Below are 19,651 nucleotides of genomic sequence, written 5' to 3'. Positions count from 1 at the left end.
GATTCTGAGTCTATGCAAAAAAAAAGCAGTCATATAGCACTTTGAAGACTAACAAAATAATTTATGTGGTGGTGAGCTTTCGTGGGACAGGTCCACTTCTTCAGATCAGAGCCACACCAGAACAGAACATAAGAACATAAGAACATAAGAATGGCCATACTGGGTCAGACCAAAGGTCCATCAAGCCCAGCATCCCATCTGCCGACGGTGGCCAATGCCAGGTGCCCCAGAGAAGGAGAACAGAAGACAATGATCAAGTGATTTATCTCCTGCCATCCATCTCCTGCCCTTGTTATGAAGGCTAGGGCACCATACTTTATCCCTGGCTAATAGCCATTTATGGACCTAACCTGCAAAAATTTATCAAGCTCTTTTTTAAACCCTAATAGAGTCCTGGCCTTCACAGCCTCCTCGGGCAAGGAGTTCCACAGGTTGACTGTGCGCTGTGTGAAGAAAAATTTCCTTTTATTAGTTTTGAACCTACTACCCATCAATTTCATTTGGTGTCCCCTAGTTCTTGTATTATGGGAAAAGGTAAATAATTTTTCTATATTCACTTTCTCCACACCATTCATGATTTTATATACCTCTATCATATCGCCCCTCAATCGCCTTTTTTCCAAACTGAAAAGTCCCAGTCTCTCTAGCCTCTCCCCATATGGGACCCTTTCCAAGCCCCTAATCATCTTAGTCGCCCTTTTCTGAACCTTTTCTAATGCCAATATATCTTTTTTGAGGTGAGGAGACCACATCTGCACGCAGTACTCGAGATGTGGGCGTACCATAGTACGCCAGACTCAATATATAAAGCACAGAGGTCCAAAAATAGTTAGCAAGGTCAACAAAGAAAATGCGGAGTTATAGAGGAGGTTTACCTGAATAACAATAAACTCATGCAGGAGAATAATGAGAAGGTTTTGGGGATTAAGACCCAAATGAAAAAAAATAACCGATGCATAGCACACAATAAAAGATCATTGTTAATGTTCTTCATTGAGCCCAGATGACAGAAGAGCAGTTTGACCCATGACCTTTGACCTATGATTGTTGCAATTTGCCAACCTTGCTAATGATGTTGGACTTCTGTGCTTTGTATATCGAGTCTGTTCTGGTTAGGCTATGATCTGAAGAAGTGTGTCTGTCCCACAAAACCTCGTCACCTACTAAATTATTTTGTTAGTCTTTAAAGTGCTACATGACTGCTTTTTTGTTTTTATAGAGTACAGGCTAACACAACTATCTGTCTGTCACTGAGTATGCAGTTATGGTTTAGCTGTGACCTTATTTAAAGAACTTGCAATCCTTCATGATTGGCTACTGTCTGACAAACAAGCATTTTTATGAGGGCTAGAACGTTCAGTCAGACTTTCAGAGTTACAGCTGATCAAGATTTCTGTACAACTAATGAAAAAACAGCCATCAGGTTGCAAGGACAGGAAGGGTGTTAGAATCTAGTTCAAACCTCTAAAATCATTACACTTCCATCTTACCATATGTGATCCAATGTATGAAAAAAATAACCTGTGTGTTATTTGCCCACTTGGACATTTATGTGGAAATATTCAACAAGTTTAGAACATTTCTGATTTACCCTAAATCTTGTCTGTTACTGTGAATGCGGGAGGATTGCTCTGTCAAATTAAGCACAGCAGCAGCATGGGTTCTGCAGTTCATCTCAGATCCTGGGCGACTCTCTCATTAAGATGAGTAGCAGTACCAATTTCTGCGACTCAGGGAACTGTTTTGAGAACTGCCGAGCTGTCAGGAGAAATAGACTATTCACCACTTTGATTGGGGACCTTCAGATGAGAACAGCAAGGAGCTGATGTACAGGCTCACAGGTATTATGTGATGTTATAACCCATCTGTTACCAAGTACTGAGTCATAGTATTTCAGAAGTGGAGAGCACTATGGTTTTCTAAAAAATTACTCCTTTCTCTTAGTAATAGCAGTGACTCACAGTTTCCCATCCAACTAAGTGACTTTTAACTTTCCTTTTTTTTTGCTCCACATGATAGTAGGATTAAGCATACTTTGATTTGATTTTATATTACTTGGGATAACAGCTAAGATGAGCAAATACCTGATGCACACAAACAGGGACATGAATCATGTTTTCAAGCAGTGAGAAACAGCCTGTGTTGTAATGCAGAGTGGGATGAATTCTGTTCCAAGTCAGAGCAGCGTAAAACCAGAAGAACCCCACAGTCATCTGTTACTCTGCATGTACCGCCAGTGAGTGAGTGTGAATTCTAGCCCCATGTGAGTGGCACTCGGTACACAAATGATATTGGGCCCCATGGTTGTTGACCCCAATGGTATGTCTACACTTGGAGCGGTGGGTATGTTTCTCAAGCTCTAATAGACACGCCTGAGCTAGCTTTCATTCTGCTAATCTGCTAAAAATAGAAGTGTAGCCAATGGCAGTGGTGAGCAGCAGCACAGATTAGCTGCCCACAGGCTTTGGGTGGGTTTGTACTCAGCATGCCTAGCCTGGATCACCACTCACCACTCCCCATGGTATGAGGGCTACACAAGTGTCTGTAGCACACTAGCTCAATGAACTCTAGCACACGTATGTCTGGACGGCCTATGGAATTACATGCTCAGGTCATGTGTAGACGTGTGCTTAGCCTCTTAACAGCTCTTTAAAATGGGTGTGAATTATTTATATCACTTCAGAAACCCCTTTTCACTGCCAGAGCTGAGTAAAGTAGTATGAATGTAAATGACAATCAGGCCCATTACTGTTCAATAGAGAGCTTCATAGGATTAAAGTAACTGATTTTGTGGCAGTTGAATTACAGTCTGCTCACAAACATGCAGAATTTTGGAAGCTCTATGGGACAGATCTTGAGATGGTGTAAATCAGAGTTTTTCCATTGCAGTCGATAGCCCTTGTTTGGATCTCATCCATATTTGTGTGAATCTGGCCCATCCTGCTGTAAACCTTTTTTGACCTCAATAAACTTTGCTGACTTACACCAGCTGAGGATCTGGACTACACTTAATAGATTTTGCTGCTGAGGAAAAAAAGTGTATGCTGAAAGGTATTAATAGTTGGTAAAAAGAGAGCCGCCACCTCAACTGACCTGCAGTTTTTCAGCAAAAATGCCCATTGACACAAACAGAAAACACCGTGTAAAAGCAGTGGCATTATAGGGCTGTGAGGACTGAACAGCTCAAAACGTTCACCCTATAACGTGTGCTCATGTACTAATGGCACAGTTTTTCATAACAGCCTATCTATTGCAGGTGGACATCTGGTCACTTGGCATCATGGTAATAGAAATGATAGATGGAGAACCGCCTTATTTCAATGAGCCGCCGCTCCAAGCAATGCGCAGAATCCGAGATAACTTACCTCCACGAGTGAAGGACATACATAAGGTGAGAATGTTCATGCTTACGTGGTGTCATTCACACACTAAGGGGAACCAAATCCATGACCTGATGATGAGAGTGTAAATGAAAGGCTAGATTTTGGCTTCAGGCACATCCTTGAGACCTGGGTGGTGCATAAAGTAGATATAGTACAGGCTGAACCTCTCTAGTCTGATACTTTGTCATCCAGCAACATCCATAATCCAGCATGATTTTAGTTAGCCAGAGGACCACTTACCATGGGTTCGGCCAAGTTTCCCATGGTTCCATAAAGTTTGTTTCCAGCCACCAGTCCTGGTTCTCAGTGTTCCGTGTTGTTATTGAGTTGTAATTTACCCCTAAATATCTTTTCAGACCTTGCTGAGCAGTGGAAATGCTGGTAGTGCTGCTAGACAATATTGACCTCCCGTGGTCCGGCAAGTTCTCTTGTCCAGCACTGATCAGGTCTGGAGGATGCCGGACTAGAGAGGTTCAACCTGTAGTATATTGTGGGTCTGTGCCAACAGTAAATTATTACACTCTCCAGCGTAGCGTGGCTTAATTACTCTGGCCACTGAATTGGGAGGGTGGAATCCGGGCCTCATTCACTTTCCACCTCTGCCCATTCACCAACTCTGGGGGTCGGGTAAGTAGACAAGCAGCCCCATCTAGTCTCAAAGTCCAACAGGCCTGTGAAGGGGAGTCCCACTCCTTTGCAGGGCCTGATCAAGCCAAAACAGGTTGGTATTGAACTTATTAGCAGAACGATAAGCCCGGTCAGTTCTTCTTATTGCTGAGGGCTGAATTCAAAGTGCCTTGTTCTGATCTCTTTCACCACTCACAGCAGCATAGTTTTTAATTTTCTCACAGAGGGAAGATTTGGGCCCTTTCAGTTCCCTCTATATGACTGTAATTCCTAGCCCAGTTTTGTATGTTCATAGCGTATATTTTGATTGACTTTCCAGCAAAGCTAGTTTGAAAAGCCACGCTAGCGTGGTAAGTTAATTGTTTTATCTCAGCAATGGGCAAACAAAATAGGGAGTGTGCCTCGTGAGAGGCCTTCCCTCACCCCTGTGGGCTGGAGCAACCTGCAGCACACTGAGGCTTCACCTGTGATCCCTCTGTCTGCTCGTCCACAGCATTCCAGCTCTGGGAGGGAGCGGGGACAGTGCACAGCCCAGGTGATTCGCAGCTCCAAAAGTGCTGGGAGGGAGGAGGAGAAGTAGGAAGTGCTGGGCTCTGGTGCCCGGATACATGAGAGGCCCTAGAGGGAGGGGGACCAACAGGGGTCTTCGGGCCACAGGTGGAACACAAATGGGCCACATATGGCCTGTGGGCTATATGTTGTCCACCACAGCTTTTTCTGCTTTTCATAACGTCAGTGTGGTATTGCAGGTTTCCTCCATGCTTCGAGGGTTCTTAGATCTGATGTTGGTGAGGGAGCCCTCCCAGAGAGCAACAGCACAAGAACTGTTAAGACATCCATTTCTGAAAATGGCAGGGCCTCCTGCTTGTATTGTCCCACTCATGAGGCAATACAGACACCGCTGAATTCAGTCAATTTTCAGGGGGAGGCTGTACAAAAGTTGGATAAAGACTTACCAAGGAATCCAGAGATTGTATGGAACCCATGAGAAAGTGCAGCATGACATAACTTCATCAGAGTTGGAGCAGCTCTCTGGAATTAATACAGTGTACAAAATAACGAGGTGCTTTCTTGGGTTATGAAAGACTTAGGGCTTTTCCTTGCCACTACAGTCATCTGTGGCTGCTAGCACTGTTGCATGGAGCGTGTTTTCCTCCACAGGTAGTCACCACTTAACCTTTCAGCTATCAAAGCAGAAGGACTGAGATACTGGTGTGTTTGTAGTGTGGGAGGTGGGGGAGAAAATACTAAATTATAGCACAACGAGGATAAAACACCAGAATTTTATTGAAACAGTAAAAGATTTGACACTTCTCTTTGAAGAGACCCCTTTTCTGGCAAAAAGCACTTTTTATCTCAATGTAATGTATTTTCAAATGAATTTGTAATTTTCTGTACAGTACCTTTTGATAATTTACAGTACTTTGATGTCATGTATCCATAGTGCTAGCTGAAGTAATGAGTCACTTAGCCAGAGTCTGAGCAAAACCTTTCCTACTTTTTTATCCCTTTTGAAGAAAGCTAAAAAAACAAAAAACAAAAAAAACAACCTTTAGAAACTTTAAATGTTGGCAGTTTTTCCGGGAATTTAAAGAGCAAATACAAAGATCGGTGCAGACTTATCACAACACCGAAGTTACAGTTTTAAGAAAAGAGCATTTCTGTACTCTCATTAGATGTGATGCGATAATTACAGCCACGCAATAGAAATAAGTGCTTATGTTGAATGTTATAAATTGAACTTTTGCTTCATATCATTGTTTTCAGAGCCATATATTTTAGCACACCTAACTCGTGTACATTTGTTCAAGGGATGGAAAATGAGAGAGGCTCATTTACCAGCAATATGGCCAATTTTACATGTAGTCTGTACCGACCTTACTGTCACAGAATAATCCCCAGGGTTTATTTCACATGTCAGAAGTCAAAATTGACAGTAGAGGTCTAGTTACTAAGCAGGTATTTTCCAGATTTCAAACAGACTGTTGTAATAATGTTATGATGTGTTTTCTATATAGAAAAAGTTGTGCTGCTGTCTAGACCTTTTTGAATGTTGATAGAACAGTTGACTACTACAACGAATTTTGTGTTGCTTGTTGGATGAACTTGCATGTTAATTGTAGGCCTACATAGATTTGCCTTTGGAATTTTTAGAAGTGTGTCATGATTATTTCAATGATAAATAAACATTTATTTATGAATGATTAGTTCATTTTAATTATGCACAGTACAAAAGCCATGTCTTTTCCAAATCTTTTTTTTCTCACTGACCTCGTTTTGCAATACAATGATGAACATAAATAATCCAGTTTTGTGAAAACCTTCTGATTAGTTTATTTCATATAATGGACCTTATTGTGAATAAGTTGTTCGTTATTTATTGGAGTACAGTATAAACCAATACACAGCACATGCTGCTGATCTGAACTTTCTGAGTTTTCTTCTCAGAAAGAGATTTTGCAAAGAGCCTTCATTTTATACCATAAAAAGTTAAAGAAGCGAGAGAAATCAAACAAGAATGTTAATTGTTTAGTAAAGCATCTGAAATTTGAGATCTTATGACCAGTTTCTTTCTTATCTGAACATTATGTTTGTATACTTTCACTTTGTAAAATATACCCAGTCCTGTGTGGTCCTGAGTTCTATTAATTTCTCTTTGAAGTCACTGGGAGCTAAGGACATGTGACACCTCAAAAAAGCATGTAGGACCTAGATGTGCAACCTTTATTAAGGTGAAGAGGTTCTCTTAAGAAGCTGGTTCAGATTGCTAGATAGCTGATAACAGCCTTCCTTGAGTGGGAAGCTATGCTTGTTTGATCCTCAGCATTCCTACAGATTATGATGGTAAAGGTTACTGTTTACTGCTCTCCCCTGCCATTTGCAATGGGAGTTTTGCCTGAATCTCATACACACAATCTTTGTGTGCAAGAGACTATGAAATCAAGTCTACAAAAAGCAAAAATGCCCATATTCTGTGGTCTTGACAACTCAGGAAAAATACTGCATCAATAAAGACAATAATGTACCATTAAAACTATTATATTAGCCACAAAAATCAAACTTTTACTCATCTTTGAATGAAATAATGGCTTTGAGATTCAGCACATTTTGACGGGACAAGTGGAGGTTTTTGTGTAATTTTTCTAATTACTAGATACTTTTAAGCAGTATTCATTGAGTTCACTACAAGTTATTGTCAGCTGAAAAGGTTATGTGAGCACCCACTCTTGCGGGGTTAAAAATACATGTACAAATAAAAACTAAATGTTTGCATTTTGCTTGTGTTTTCCTGTCTCGTCTGTGTTTTCATGAGTTCAAAAATCTGAGAAACATTTCTTTTGCAAAAGAGAGTGGGTCTTTTTAAAATTCTGCTAACTTCATCCTTTAGTCATTCCAAGAGCTGTCAATATAAAGGGGGACTTGAATAAAAAATATATATAAAAGAATATGTCCATTTTCTTTCAACCTGAGCAACTAGTGAAAGGAAGATGATGCAGGATTAATATGGAAAATGCACACAGTCTGTAATGAGTTCTGACGACTGAGTGTCTGAGCTATTCTGAAGGGCTAATGATAAAAATAATGGAAAATGGAGCACAAAGAAAAGAAATCTTAATACCAAGGTAAGTACATTTGAGCATTAATTTTTATTGGAAACTTCCTCTCAGTTGCAATATCTATATATAGTTATTAGTCTGACTTTTCTATTAAGAGACTGTGATAGGGCTCCTCTGTGAGCTCTCCTTTTTAGCTGCCCTCTTGAAATCCTGCAAGGAGATGTTCATAGAGCCCAGGTGACTTGCTGTGGAAGACGTAGCTTGTAAACTCCACCCTGGACAGAAGCAAGATTGGAGCAGTAGCACAGGAACAGTATGAAGAATGGGATGCTGACATTTCCTCTTGCCCCTTCCCCACCCTGCAGATGAGACCAAGAGCAAAGCCTTGGCATGCCAGTCCACCAGCCAGGAGCGAGCAACAGGACCCCCCCACACCTCCAACGTGTAGAGCCAACAGCCAGGACTCCAGGTTTGGAACCATGGCCTTTCAGATAAAGAAATCACAGAACTCACGGGCTGTGTCTACACTTGGCCAAAATTTCGAAAGGGCCATGCTGATGGCCAAATCGGAGAATACTAATGAGGCGCTGAAATGAATATTCAGTGCCTCATTAGCATGCTGCCAGCTGCAGCACTGCAAAAGTGCTGCGTTTCAATCATGTGCGGCTCATCTACATGGAGCCCTTTTCGAAACGACCCCACAAATGTCGAACAGCTGAGAGGACTAAGGGGATTTCGACGATTGATTGGTCCTCTCAAAAAGGAGCCCTGTGTAGATGAGTCACGCGTGATCAAAATGCAGCACTTTCAAAGGGCTGTGGCCGGAGCAAGCTAATGAGTCACTGAATATTCATTTCAGCGCCTCATTAGTGTTCTCCGATCTGGCCATTAGCATGGCTCTTTCAAAATTTTGGCCACGTGTAGACATGACCACAGTCTAAACAGTCCCGAGGGAGGAATCATAGGCCCCTGAGGAGAAGACTCAGATTGCAATTTGTCGTCTGTCGTAATCACTTGTTAATAAAACCAAACCCCAGAAAGAGGGTTAGTTTTGACCCTACCAAGCTAGTATCGGCAGTGTGTGGGAACACCTTTGGAATAACATCTTTTTTCCATAGTGCTAGGAACCCGAGTGGGCTCCATTTTTGACTCATCTTTAATAACCTCAAGTGAAATTCCACCCTGACTGACTTTCCTGGGAGATTAGCCATTGATTTCAGTGAGGTCAGAATTTCACTCCTGATCTAGTACGCTGTTGGGTTACACCATTCACCACTGCTCAGTCAGCAAAAGATCAAAATACTCTCTGCAAGCCAAGATAAATACAGCGTCTTGTGCTTTGCTAGTGTAATTCACTAGGCTGTGCACATAATAGTTCAAGCAGTAACATACCAAAATTACAAGAAAGATTCTCTCTTACGGTCACGGAATTACTTTATTGGCTGACATCATTGTCTTTGCATAAGCACCTACAGATCTCAAAGGAATTAAGATACCCAAGAAAGGAAATTAATTAATTCTGAATATAAGGGGCTTCACAATAATGTTCAGTGCACCTGAGGAAGAAAAATAAATAAAACCCTTTTCATGAGATAAAATTAATAGCATGCTAAGTGAGTTATCTGATACATGCAAGTCTAATCTGAGAAGCAAGGAAAGAATAAATGTTAGATTGGGAATCTTTGGAAGACTGAAAAATAAAGCTTAAACAATAAAAGTTCAGAGGTTTGTACTGCTAACTATTACATACTTTGAAGAGTAGAAATAATGAAGCATAATGTATAAGGTGGACTGCAAACTGTGAAAGAACACTTCCTTAGTATTCCAAGAAAATGGACGAAACCAAATGAATGAGACCAAAGCCCAAGGTGACAGCTATGTTTAATGATTGCAGTTAAGAAGAAATGAGTTAAGCATATCGCAAAGGAAGAGACGAGAAGATGGACTGGCATTACCGTTAGATACATACTCACAGGTAGGAAGTTCAGTATGGCCCATAGCATTCATATATGCAACCACAGCAGAATAGTTGAGGTGACCCAAGGTGTGAGAATGCATGAGTCCTGTAGCTGATTCAAAGGGGGGTATCAATAGCCTAGTAAAAACTTGAGTGTGAAGGAAGCCTTTCTCCTTCTAACACTAATTGCATCTTTGCCTACCAAACGGAAGTGTAGACAACCCTTGAAAATGTATACAAATTAAGACTCATCTGTATCCAGAACACTCTCGTCTGGCAATACTGCTAATCCGGCATGATTTTATATAGCTGAACTACCACTTATCATCTGTGACCAAGTTTCCCATGATCCCATAAAGTTTGTTTCCAGCCACCAGCCCTGGCTTTCAGTGTTCTGTGATGTTATTTAGCTGTAATTTACCCCTAAATGTCTTCTAAGCGTCCAAAACACAGCGGAAGTGTTGGTAATGCTGCCAGAAAATAATGACCTCCCATGGTCCAGCAAATTCTCTCAAACAGCACCAGTCAGATCCTGAGGGTGCCAGATTACAGAGGGTCAATCTGTCGTACTTTTGGGTCAGTTTTTAGCCCAGAGAGAGGAGGTTAGGGGTCATCATGGTGCTGTTGATGCAGACCTGGCAGAGAACAGGTGTGAGAGCACACAAATTCCATTCCCATCAGTGTGTCTGTAGAATTGATACTACTGAGTCACAAAGGATGACAAAAATCTTGAGTGGATTAGCAGAGGGGTAGATTTATGCCATCCAGGTGCAGCCTAACATTGAAGTTGTCACAGGGAGCCCTCATAGAAGGATTAGTCCTCAATCTGTAATACGATCCATGGCCTTGCCTCTTCCTCACAGCCCCCAGCCATAAGCATGGGGATTCAATACATACAAAGACTCCCCCCCCAGCCTGCAATTGTGACTGGCCCTTGCCTAGCTGTGCGAATAGGGAGGATTCTGGTGTGCACGATGCTCATAGTCTGGTCGCGTGTGTCCAAGTGGATTTAGGGACTGGCTGTCCTCTCATATCCCAGGATCAGCAGCATCAAATGAGCTCTTTCCTGAAGAGGAGCAGCAGTTTGATTATCCACCTCAAGGACTACCTGTCCCTGACAATGATACAGAAGTGTGGAATAAATATTTCAATACAAAATGCCCAGCAAGTTAGGCCCTGACTATGAATTGATGCCTTGTGTAATTTTCTTGAGCAGCCCTTGCATTTTGGAGAAAAAAATAGAGTTGTGGTGGCACTTGTATTCCCATAGATCTCAGACTTTGCCTGGCCCATTCTTGACTCAATTGTTATACCATCTATGTAGCCAGAAGCCTGCTGCAGATGTTCCCAGCAAAAACCTTTCTTTACATAAGGCCTCATTACCCCCACCCCCTGCCAGCTGATGCAACCAGCTCTTCCACTGTAAAATCAGAGTTTCTTCAAGGCATTTTTTGCATAGCTTATAAAGGGTTAATCACTATTTCATGGTATAGTCACTGGTTTATTAATTGGCCTAAAGTCCAATGGCTTACTATAATCAGGGATCTAGGGGTTATAGTGGACTACAAGCTAAATATGAGTCAACAGTGTGATACTGTTGCAAAAAAAGCAAACATGATTCTGGGACGCATTAACAGGTGTGTTGTGAACAAGACACGAGAAGTCATTCTCCCGCTCTACTCTGCACTGGTTAGGCCTCAGCTGGAGTATTGTGTCCAGTTCTGGGCACCGCAGTTCAGGAAGGCAGGGAGGGATAGCTCACTGGTTTGAGCATTGGCCTGCTAAACGCAGGGTTGTGAGTTCCTCCTTGAGGAGGCCATTTAGGGATTGGGGCAAACAGATATCAGGGATGGTGCTTGGTTCTGCCACAAGGGTAGGGGACTGAACTAGATGACCTCCTGTGGTCTCTTCCAGTTCAAGGAGATGTGTGTCTATATTATATTACAAAGGATGTAGAGAAATTGGAGAGGGTCCAGAAAAGAGCAACAAGAATGATCAAAGGTCTAGAGAATGTGACCTATTAAGAAAGGCTGAAAGAACTGGGCTTGTTTAGTTTGGAAAAAAGGAGATTGAGGAAGGACATGACAGCAGTTTTCAGGTGTCTAAGAGGGTGTCATAAGGAGGAGGGAGAAAGCTTGTTCTTCTTGGCCTCTGAGGATAGAACAAGTAGCAATGGGCTTAAATTGCAGCAAGAGAGGTTTAGGTTGGACATTAGGAAAAAGCTCTCAACTGTCAGGGTGGTCAAACACTGGAATAAATTGCCTAGGGAGGTTGTGGACTCTCCATCTCTGGAGATATTTAAGACCAGGTTAAATAAATGTCTATCACGGATGGTCTAGGCAGTACTTGGTTCTGCCATGAGGGCAGGGGCCTGAATTCAATGACCCCTCAAGGTCCCTTCCAGTCCTAGTATTCTAGGATTCTATAATCTGTAAGACCCAGCAATGTGCATATAACCAGCTATGAAATGAACTCCTTATGTCTGTAACATATTTATAATATGGATTAATCTTGACTAAGCCATTTATAAGTGGAATCTTAAGATAAACAGATATATAAATTTTGCAGTTGCGCACAAGTCACAGATTCATAATGAACCCCTGGAGAAACTGACCTAAAGCTGAGACTGATCAATGGCTAAGGAATGGTATCATCTCACAAGACTAGTAGTAGAGGGTTTTCATAACCACATCTGCTCTTGCATACGTTAGAGCAAGTCTAATTACTTAAGAAGCCACAGGATGCACCGTTATTGTGTGCTAAGCAGAGCTGACTGGAAAATGGTTTGCCTCTTGTCGCCTGGAAAAATTTGATTTTATGCCAAAAAAAGGAAGAGTGACAAATTTTTGATTACAAAGCAGAAATTTTCAGCCACTTCCAGTTTAAAACTAACAAATGTCAATTTGGAAGTGCTTCTAAAATGATTTGCTTGGGTGCCTCTTATTGATCTTCTCCTGTATGGTCTGGGATCCATGGCCAGAGTCCAGCTCCCATGATGCACCTGGTTTCCTTTCTTACCAAACCACCTCAGTGCACCCTAGGAATTTCCTGCGATGGTGCACCATGGGAGATGTAATCTGGCTGAGAAATCCAGGACTGATGTAGGAAAAACCGAGCTATGCGGCACTGTGGCAGCACTTGTGAGTCAAAAGTATCTACACACACCCTCCAATTGTCTGTTACAGTTTATGGTAATATGAATGTTTGAGAACTGATGGGAAAAAAAACACTTTAGCCCCACTTTAGAAGTGAGTTAGGTAGGTTACTGTAACCTGCTTGGTGCTTCAGACTCGGTGTAGCCTAACCATAATAGACCATATTATAGCCATGATATAAACCAATAGCAAATGAGCGATGGGCTCTTTCAATACCAACAAAGAAACTAACTCTGGCCACTGTAGACTCATAGGTCCACTTTTACCTAGCAGTGTAGTGTTTCTATATTTAGAAATTAACTGTCACTAGACTGCAAAATATGTTTCAATGACAATCTTTAATGAGCATTTTCAGATGAGGCATGTTCATGTTTTGTAACTGAAACATCCTGCCTCACTTTTTGTAACGAGGAACTAGCATGGCGACCTACTGTAGATGCTCCTACCTTTCTTGAACCAGCTATAGTGTGAAATTTACCTACTGCTGGAACTAGCACTGAGTTATCAGTTGCATGTCAGTTTTTTTCTACCAATCTTCAAAGGTCAACAACCTCGGGTGTGCCAAGCATGGATAGTAAGCAACCTAAGCCAAATACTGCATTTGGTTCTTCTTCAAAGACAGCAATGTAAATACTGAATTCTAGCTTCTCCTGAAGGATGAGAAAGATTAATTGTAGCTTTTCAAACTCTGGTAGGTGCTTTGTCATGAAGGTTTGAGGTTCTTTGGGCTGCCTGGGGTGATCTTTTCACTTCTCTGGTTTTTATAAAGGGGTCTCCAAACAGATAAGCAATTGCTTGTCAGCTCACCCTGTTAGTGCCTACTGATTGGTATGCCTACCCCCGCACTGGCTGATTCTTAAAGCTAGGGCTGATTAATGTGACACAAAGTAAGCTGATCTGTGACTACTGGCTCTCATTTGCATGAAGGTCCTTGTACCCGTAAGGGTGTGTGAACACTGCAATTAAAAACCCATGGCTGACCCAAGCCATCTGACTTGGGCTTCAGACCTCAAGTGAAAGGAGCTGCACAAGCTCTTGGATCCATTCAGTGTCCTAGAACCCATATTCCAGCTTGAGCCAGAACATCTACACTTCAATTAAACAGTATCTTCTTCCAAGCCCTCTGAGCCCACATCAGCTGGCATGGGCCAGCCAGAGTTTAAACTGCAGTGCAGCCATATACAAATGGGCCTTGGTGCTAAGGCAGATGAAGCCCTGAGTGCTTAGGGTATGCTACCAGCAAAAGTACTTGGGCTTTAATGCCTTGGATGCCTTCTAATTCAGCCATCCCCAGCCACTAGCCATTTTTGGTCTCCTGGCAGTCACTAAGTCTACATTTAAGGCTTCCAGCAAGGCAGGGAGCAGGTAGGCAGGCTTGCTGGTGCTGTGCATGTTGATGGTTTAGTGGTAGCCAGAAGCAGATGGATACACACATGCTGGAATTAGGCGCGCTGCTGTCAATGCTGTATCCTCTGGATTAAAATGGCTTTCCTCTTATACAGCGTTGTTCAGTGGCTCTCAGCACCCCACAGCTGTACAAATTGTTCCAGTACCCCAGAGGTTTAACTGGTTAACTGAGGTTCATCAGTAGTGAGAAGAGAGGAGAGGAGAAGAGGGCAGTCAATGAGTCAGACAGTGGAAGGAAGGGAGCCTGGCCATGACAGAAGAGGTTACTGCTCTGGCTCTACCAATAGCTACCAAGACAGTGCTTTACAGCAAGCATGATTTCCTAGCTAACTCGGGGGGTGGCTAGGGAACACATTCCTCCTTGCCATTTTCAGTGTCATTCTGCCCTCTTTCTTAGGTAACGTTCCCAGTTTTAAATGCCTTTGCACTGTTAGATGGTTGACTCAGTGTGAGGTCGGTGGCCTAGACTGGCTCTAGTAAGCCTGCCTGGCTAATGCCCCCAGATTGCCAAAGGGAGGGCTATGCAGGGCCACACCTAGGACTTGTAAGTGCAGCATAACATACCATTCAAGGGCCTCAGTGAGACAGTTCCCTGCACCCCTGTGCCTGCCAAGCACTCTCTAACTCCAGGCATTGTGCCAGGAGGTTGTCCGGGCAACCACAGGCACTTTGGCCTGTTGTGGTTCCCCACTTCATGGTGCCTCGTGGTCTCCAAGCTCAGTCTGACCCTGCCTCTGGCCTCCTGCCTCCAGCCTAGTACTAGCTCTGATCTCCAGTCTCTCACTCCAGCCTGCTTCTGTCCCTGATCCCCCTTGCTGCCGCCAGCCCCCAGCCAGATATTACCTCCGATGGTGGCTTATTAAAGCTGTCTCTTGTGTTGCCTTTGATGCCTACTCAGCCACTCCCATAGCTGCTGTGCAGAGTCCTACCCAGCTGTGACTGCTAGGCCAGCCTGCCTCCACCCCACTCCCTTACACATAGGCCTCAGCCTGCAGCACTGACTCCACCCAGCTGATGGTACAGATGAGTACTTTGCCCACCAGCGCTCAGGGGAGCTGTGCCAGTTGATATTCCTCAGTGACCCGAGCAGAAAGCTAAAGGGACATTGTTGTCCTTGAAGGCGCGACAGAGATTACGTTGATTTCTTGCCAGAGTTTAAGCCCATCCCTCCAGGTACGTTCCTGTGTAGGCGCGATCCTTCCACACCTGGGGTGCTGGAACACTTTTCATATTGAGCTTGCTGAGAACGACTAACCTCAGCTGTCGATCCTGTCTGTAACAGAAGCCACTTCACGCCATGGAGCGCTGCAGCGTCCCCTCTCCCCGACAAAGCCCTAGTTCCTGGGCTTCCCGCCTTCCCAGTAGGAGCTCACCACAGGTATGACTTGCACCTACTGGCCTCAGCATTCATAATCCTGCAGGGAGAAATGAGGTCTGCGGACCCGAGGCCTTCACTGGTGAGTGCTGCTCCTCTTCTATGGTCGCTGGCTTTACCTAGCGTCTTTGTGCGTCTTGCTCGCCCGCACAGACCTCTTTCCTTCTCCATCTCCCTCAGTGTTCTCATCTCTTTCCACATGGCCTTCCCTCACCGCCCTTCCCACCCCTCGGCCAAGCCAAGAGGTCAGAGACAACCTCAGAGCAGAGGAAGGAGCTGGTCTGCAGCATTACGCCTGCACAGTTGTCTCTCTTGCCGGCTGCAGTGTGAAACCATGCCTGAAGTCAGGGTCACTTTGCAGCTGCTGCTCTGGTGGGGGGGAAGTACTGCATGGATGCATGAGGTCAATAGAAAGCAAAGGCCTGGAAGGAAAGGTGTGTCTGTCAGAGTTCTGGCATGGGGCTCATGGTGCCTCGGCTGCTTCCCTCCTCCCACCGCCTCAGAGTGCCTGAAGCCATCACTGCCGAAGTGGATGGTACAGAAGACAAATGACAGCTCTGGGGCCCGTTTAGCAGCTGCCATTTATTGGGCTGTTTGCTTCTCAAACTTGGATGTAAAATTTCTGCATTACTGTTTTCGGCTCTATGCCCCGGCCAGGCTGGAAGATGACATCAGACAGGAAGGAAAAGGCGCAGGCGCCATGTGGACGAGGGTGGCGAATAGGAAGGCACCACAGCACCCAGAAAAGGCTCCGGTCACAGAAAGGAAAGAGCCAAGGCAAATGTAACACGGCTGCAACTCTGGGGAAGAACGGGTGGGTGTACCCCTTCCCTGTGGTGCATCTGCCTCCTGGAGCCAGCTGGGGCTTTCAGGCCAGGGTGGCTTCTGATTAGAAATGGGTCTTTCCCATTCTACTTATACACAGCAACAAGCTCAGTGCATTGCCTGCCTGCTCTCAGGCAGCGGGCGGGGTGCGGGTGGGGGGTACAGTAGGAAAGGCCCATGGAAAACAATGACGACTTAGAGCATGGTTGCCCAAACTGGGGGTGGGAGGGTGTGAAGAAATTCCATGTGGGGGGGGGCCACGATGTGACCCAGCCCTGCCCCCCTCCATCATTTCTCCAACCCAAGAAAGAGCCGGCCTTTGCTTCCAGCTCCTTTCGTTTTCTGTGGGTGACCCGGTGCAGCTGCTATAAAAGGCAGGCAGCCATTGAAGACCCACGCAGAGCGAGCTGCCCCCTGCAAAGCTGAGTGAGTGTGGGTTCGGGGGGTAGAGAGGAGGAGTAGGATTTGGTTAGCTGTGGGGCTGTGGGTGCCTGGCTCAGGGGAGAGGAGGGGTAAGAGCAGAGTGCTTGTGGTGCCTGGTTTTGGGGGAGGGGAGGGGCTCGGGCAGACAGCTCATGGGGCTTAGGCAGCTGGTCCTGGCAGCACGGGGCTTGGGCGGTTGGTTGTTGGGCAGGCAGGAAGTGGGGTCCAGTGGCTAGTGGGCAGGCAGGTGGCTGGCCGTGGCAGCTCAGGGCTTGGGCAGGCAGCTGCCCCCAGCGTCTGGTGGGTGGGAAGGTGGCTGCCCCTGGCAGCACAGGCCTTGGGTGGCTGGTGGGAAGGCCAGCAGCTAGCCCTGGTGGCTGGTGGGCAGGCAGGTGGCTGGCCACGGCAGCATGGGGCTTGGGCAGGCGGCTCTGGCAGCACAGGACTTGGGTGAGTGGGCAGCTGGTGTGGGCAGCTCTGGAACTCAGGCAGCTGGCCAGCTGGGGCCACACCAGACACCCGCAGGGAGCCAAGAAAAAACCATCTGTGCTGCTTTTTTAATTTTAAATAACATTTTATAACTAGGTTTTGTGTTTATTTTAAATTATGAATAGAATGTTTTTGTTAAAAGGGGGTTGGATGATGGTAAAGAAGATGTGGGGGATGGGCACGAGGGTTTCTCAGAAATCAAAAGGGAGGGTGTGATGCAAAAAGTTTGGGAACCATTGATTCAGAGAGTACGTTGGCAACTAGCTACAATGATGCTAAGTCAGCTCCTGCCTCTCCAAGAGAAACTCTGGTGGCACAATACAGACCACCTGCACTTGAACTGTGAAAGCCGAAGACCAAAGCTGTAAGCGCAGTAAGAGTGGCAACTTCTCTTCCGGCAGTTGCATGGAAGAAATAAGCCAGCGTTCGATGAACATCAGTGATGCTTCCCAGGCAATGGTCCAGTCCAGCTGCCCGCTATGGTCAGCTTTAGCAGAAGGAAGCTTTTGGGGTAGGTTCTTTTCTTGAGCAGGTCTCGGTTTCCTTCCCAAGAGATTCCCAAAGCACGTTTTTGGGCAGTTGCTTCTCCGCTTCAAATGAGCTCTTGCACAGAGTGCTGCATTTCTGTACTCCTCTCCCTCATGTGCTCAACATGCTTATATGGCCGTCCAGCGACACAGGGACTGGACTCAGGCTGCAGTGCCGTCAGAAGGCAGCTGATGTCTGTTTTGTCAGAACTAAATAGTGTGTTCACTTTGCTTTCCAAGGGGCACTCATTAGTCTGTACCATCACCAAAAAAAAAAGCAGCCCTGTAGCACCTTAAAGACCAACAGATTAGGTCACGAGCTTTCATGGGTAAGACCCACTGCTTCTGATTTTTCAGAAATTATCTGATTATTTTCAAATTAGTGGAAAAAAATCGGAAGAAGTGGGTCTTACCCATGAAAGCTTATGCCCTAATAAAGAAATTTGTTGGGTCTTTAAACTGCTACAGGGCTGCTTATTTTTTGTCTCTGTTTTCCCAGTGCCTGACTGAGATTAGAGTATTTCTTAAACTTTTTGAGAGTACGGAACACCAAACAGTAATACTTTTTATGCAGCACGCCTTTGAAAATTTTCTTCAAAAATCCGTATTGTCAGACCAAAAAAAAAAAATTTATAACATATACAGCAAAAACAAAAATGAAGTAATTGAATCAGGTATCATAGCACTGAAGAGGTAACATTGTATCTGGTTTTAATAACAGAAAACATAGACTCTGAAAGTTGCTCATGGAACACCAGTGTTCTGCAGAACACAGGCTGCATCTACACTTGCATTCCTCTTTCGAAAGAGAGATGCGAATGAGGTAATTCGAAAATGCAAATGAGATAAATTTGTGTATAGCACCTAATTTGCATATTATAATTTCAAAAGAGCTTCTTTCGAAAGAAGAAAGCCGGCGTAGGTGCTGCTCGTTTGAAAGCAAGCCCCATATTCGAAAGAATCCTCCATCCCATTAAATGAAGGAGATATAAAAGAGCATAAGAACAACTAGAGCGATTCAGACTAATGGGCCATCAAGCCCAGTAGCTTTTCTTCTGACGGTGGCTAACGACAGGTGGTTCAGAGAACATGAACAGTACAGGTTAGCATCAGGTGATCATCTCCTGTCACCTGTTCCCAGCTCCTGGCAAAAAGTTCTTGGCCTTGGTTTTAAAGGGGAACTCGGCTCTAAATGCATTATTTTATTATAAAAAACCAAAAACATACAAATAAGTTCTCCAGTACTTTTAGCTTTTAAATTAATTTTTTTTCTTGGATCATGATATACTGGTCTTACAGGCAGTGCAGGGAGATCTGGTGTAAGCGTCTCTCTTTAAATGGGGTAATAAAAGCCAAGTATACTTGGGCTGATAATGGCTGAAACCACACTACAAGTGTGCATCTTTCCAGTGACTTCAATGGGGACAGGCTCAGGACCTTAGTGAAATAGCCCATGTGTCAAAAAACATGCAAGCAAGCTTAGGGCTAGGAGGAAGGATGAATTTTTTAGGTTGCATGTAACAAACTACAGTACAGCCAGTTATTATCACACCCTCTCTGTACCATTTGCACCAAACATAGTGCCAAGACAAATTAAATCTACTTGTGGTTGTATTTACACAGGTATACATCCACATCATGTACCTCGACATTCAGGCTTATAATGACCAGTGCTTATACAGGACCACTTAAGTCATGTCACAATAAAAAGGCAAATCCACTTTTATACACACGTATATTTTAATTCATTTTAAAAATGTTTTACATTAGCAGATAGAGTTCAGATTTCCTGTTACATTGGCGAATACCTGCCACGATCTGCATAGTAACGTTAACATTTTTGCTCCAGTGTGAAATTGTCAGTTGCAGGTAGCAGTGTAACATTTCAAAGACAAACACAATGCGTGCAGGATGCCCAGCCAAAGC

General features: G+C 44.3%; 1 protein-coding gene across 2 annotated transcripts in view; it reads left to right on the top strand.

The window, feature by feature from the left end:
- The window catches only part of PAK5 (p21 (RAC1) activated kinase 5), an 88,620-nt gene extending 82,728 nt beyond the window's left edge, over positions 1-5,892 (top strand). For both annotated transcript variants that reach the window (XM_074988467.1, XM_074988466.1), the window contains 2 exons: positions 3,257-3,391; positions 4,760-5,892. In XM_074988467.1, coding sequence (XP_074844568.1) covers positions 3,257-3,391; positions 4,760-4,915 — 291 coding nt within the window. In that variant the 3' untranslated portion in view covers positions 4,916-5,892. The remainder of the gene's footprint in view (positions 1-3,256; positions 3,392-4,759) is intronic.
- Positions 5,893-19,651: the final 13,759 nt, after the last annotated feature.

This window comes from Carettochelys insculpta, chromosome 3 (assembly GCF_033958435.1).
Source record: "Carettochelys insculpta isolate YL-2023 chromosome 3, ASM3395843v1, whole genome shotgun sequence".
NCBI classification, from domain to species: domain Eukaryota; kingdom Metazoa; phylum Chordata; order Testudines; family Carettochelyidae; genus Carettochelys; species Carettochelys insculpta.
The sequence above is the reverse complement of the archived record's forward strand: the minus strand, read 5'-3'. Positions and strand labels throughout refer to the sequence as shown.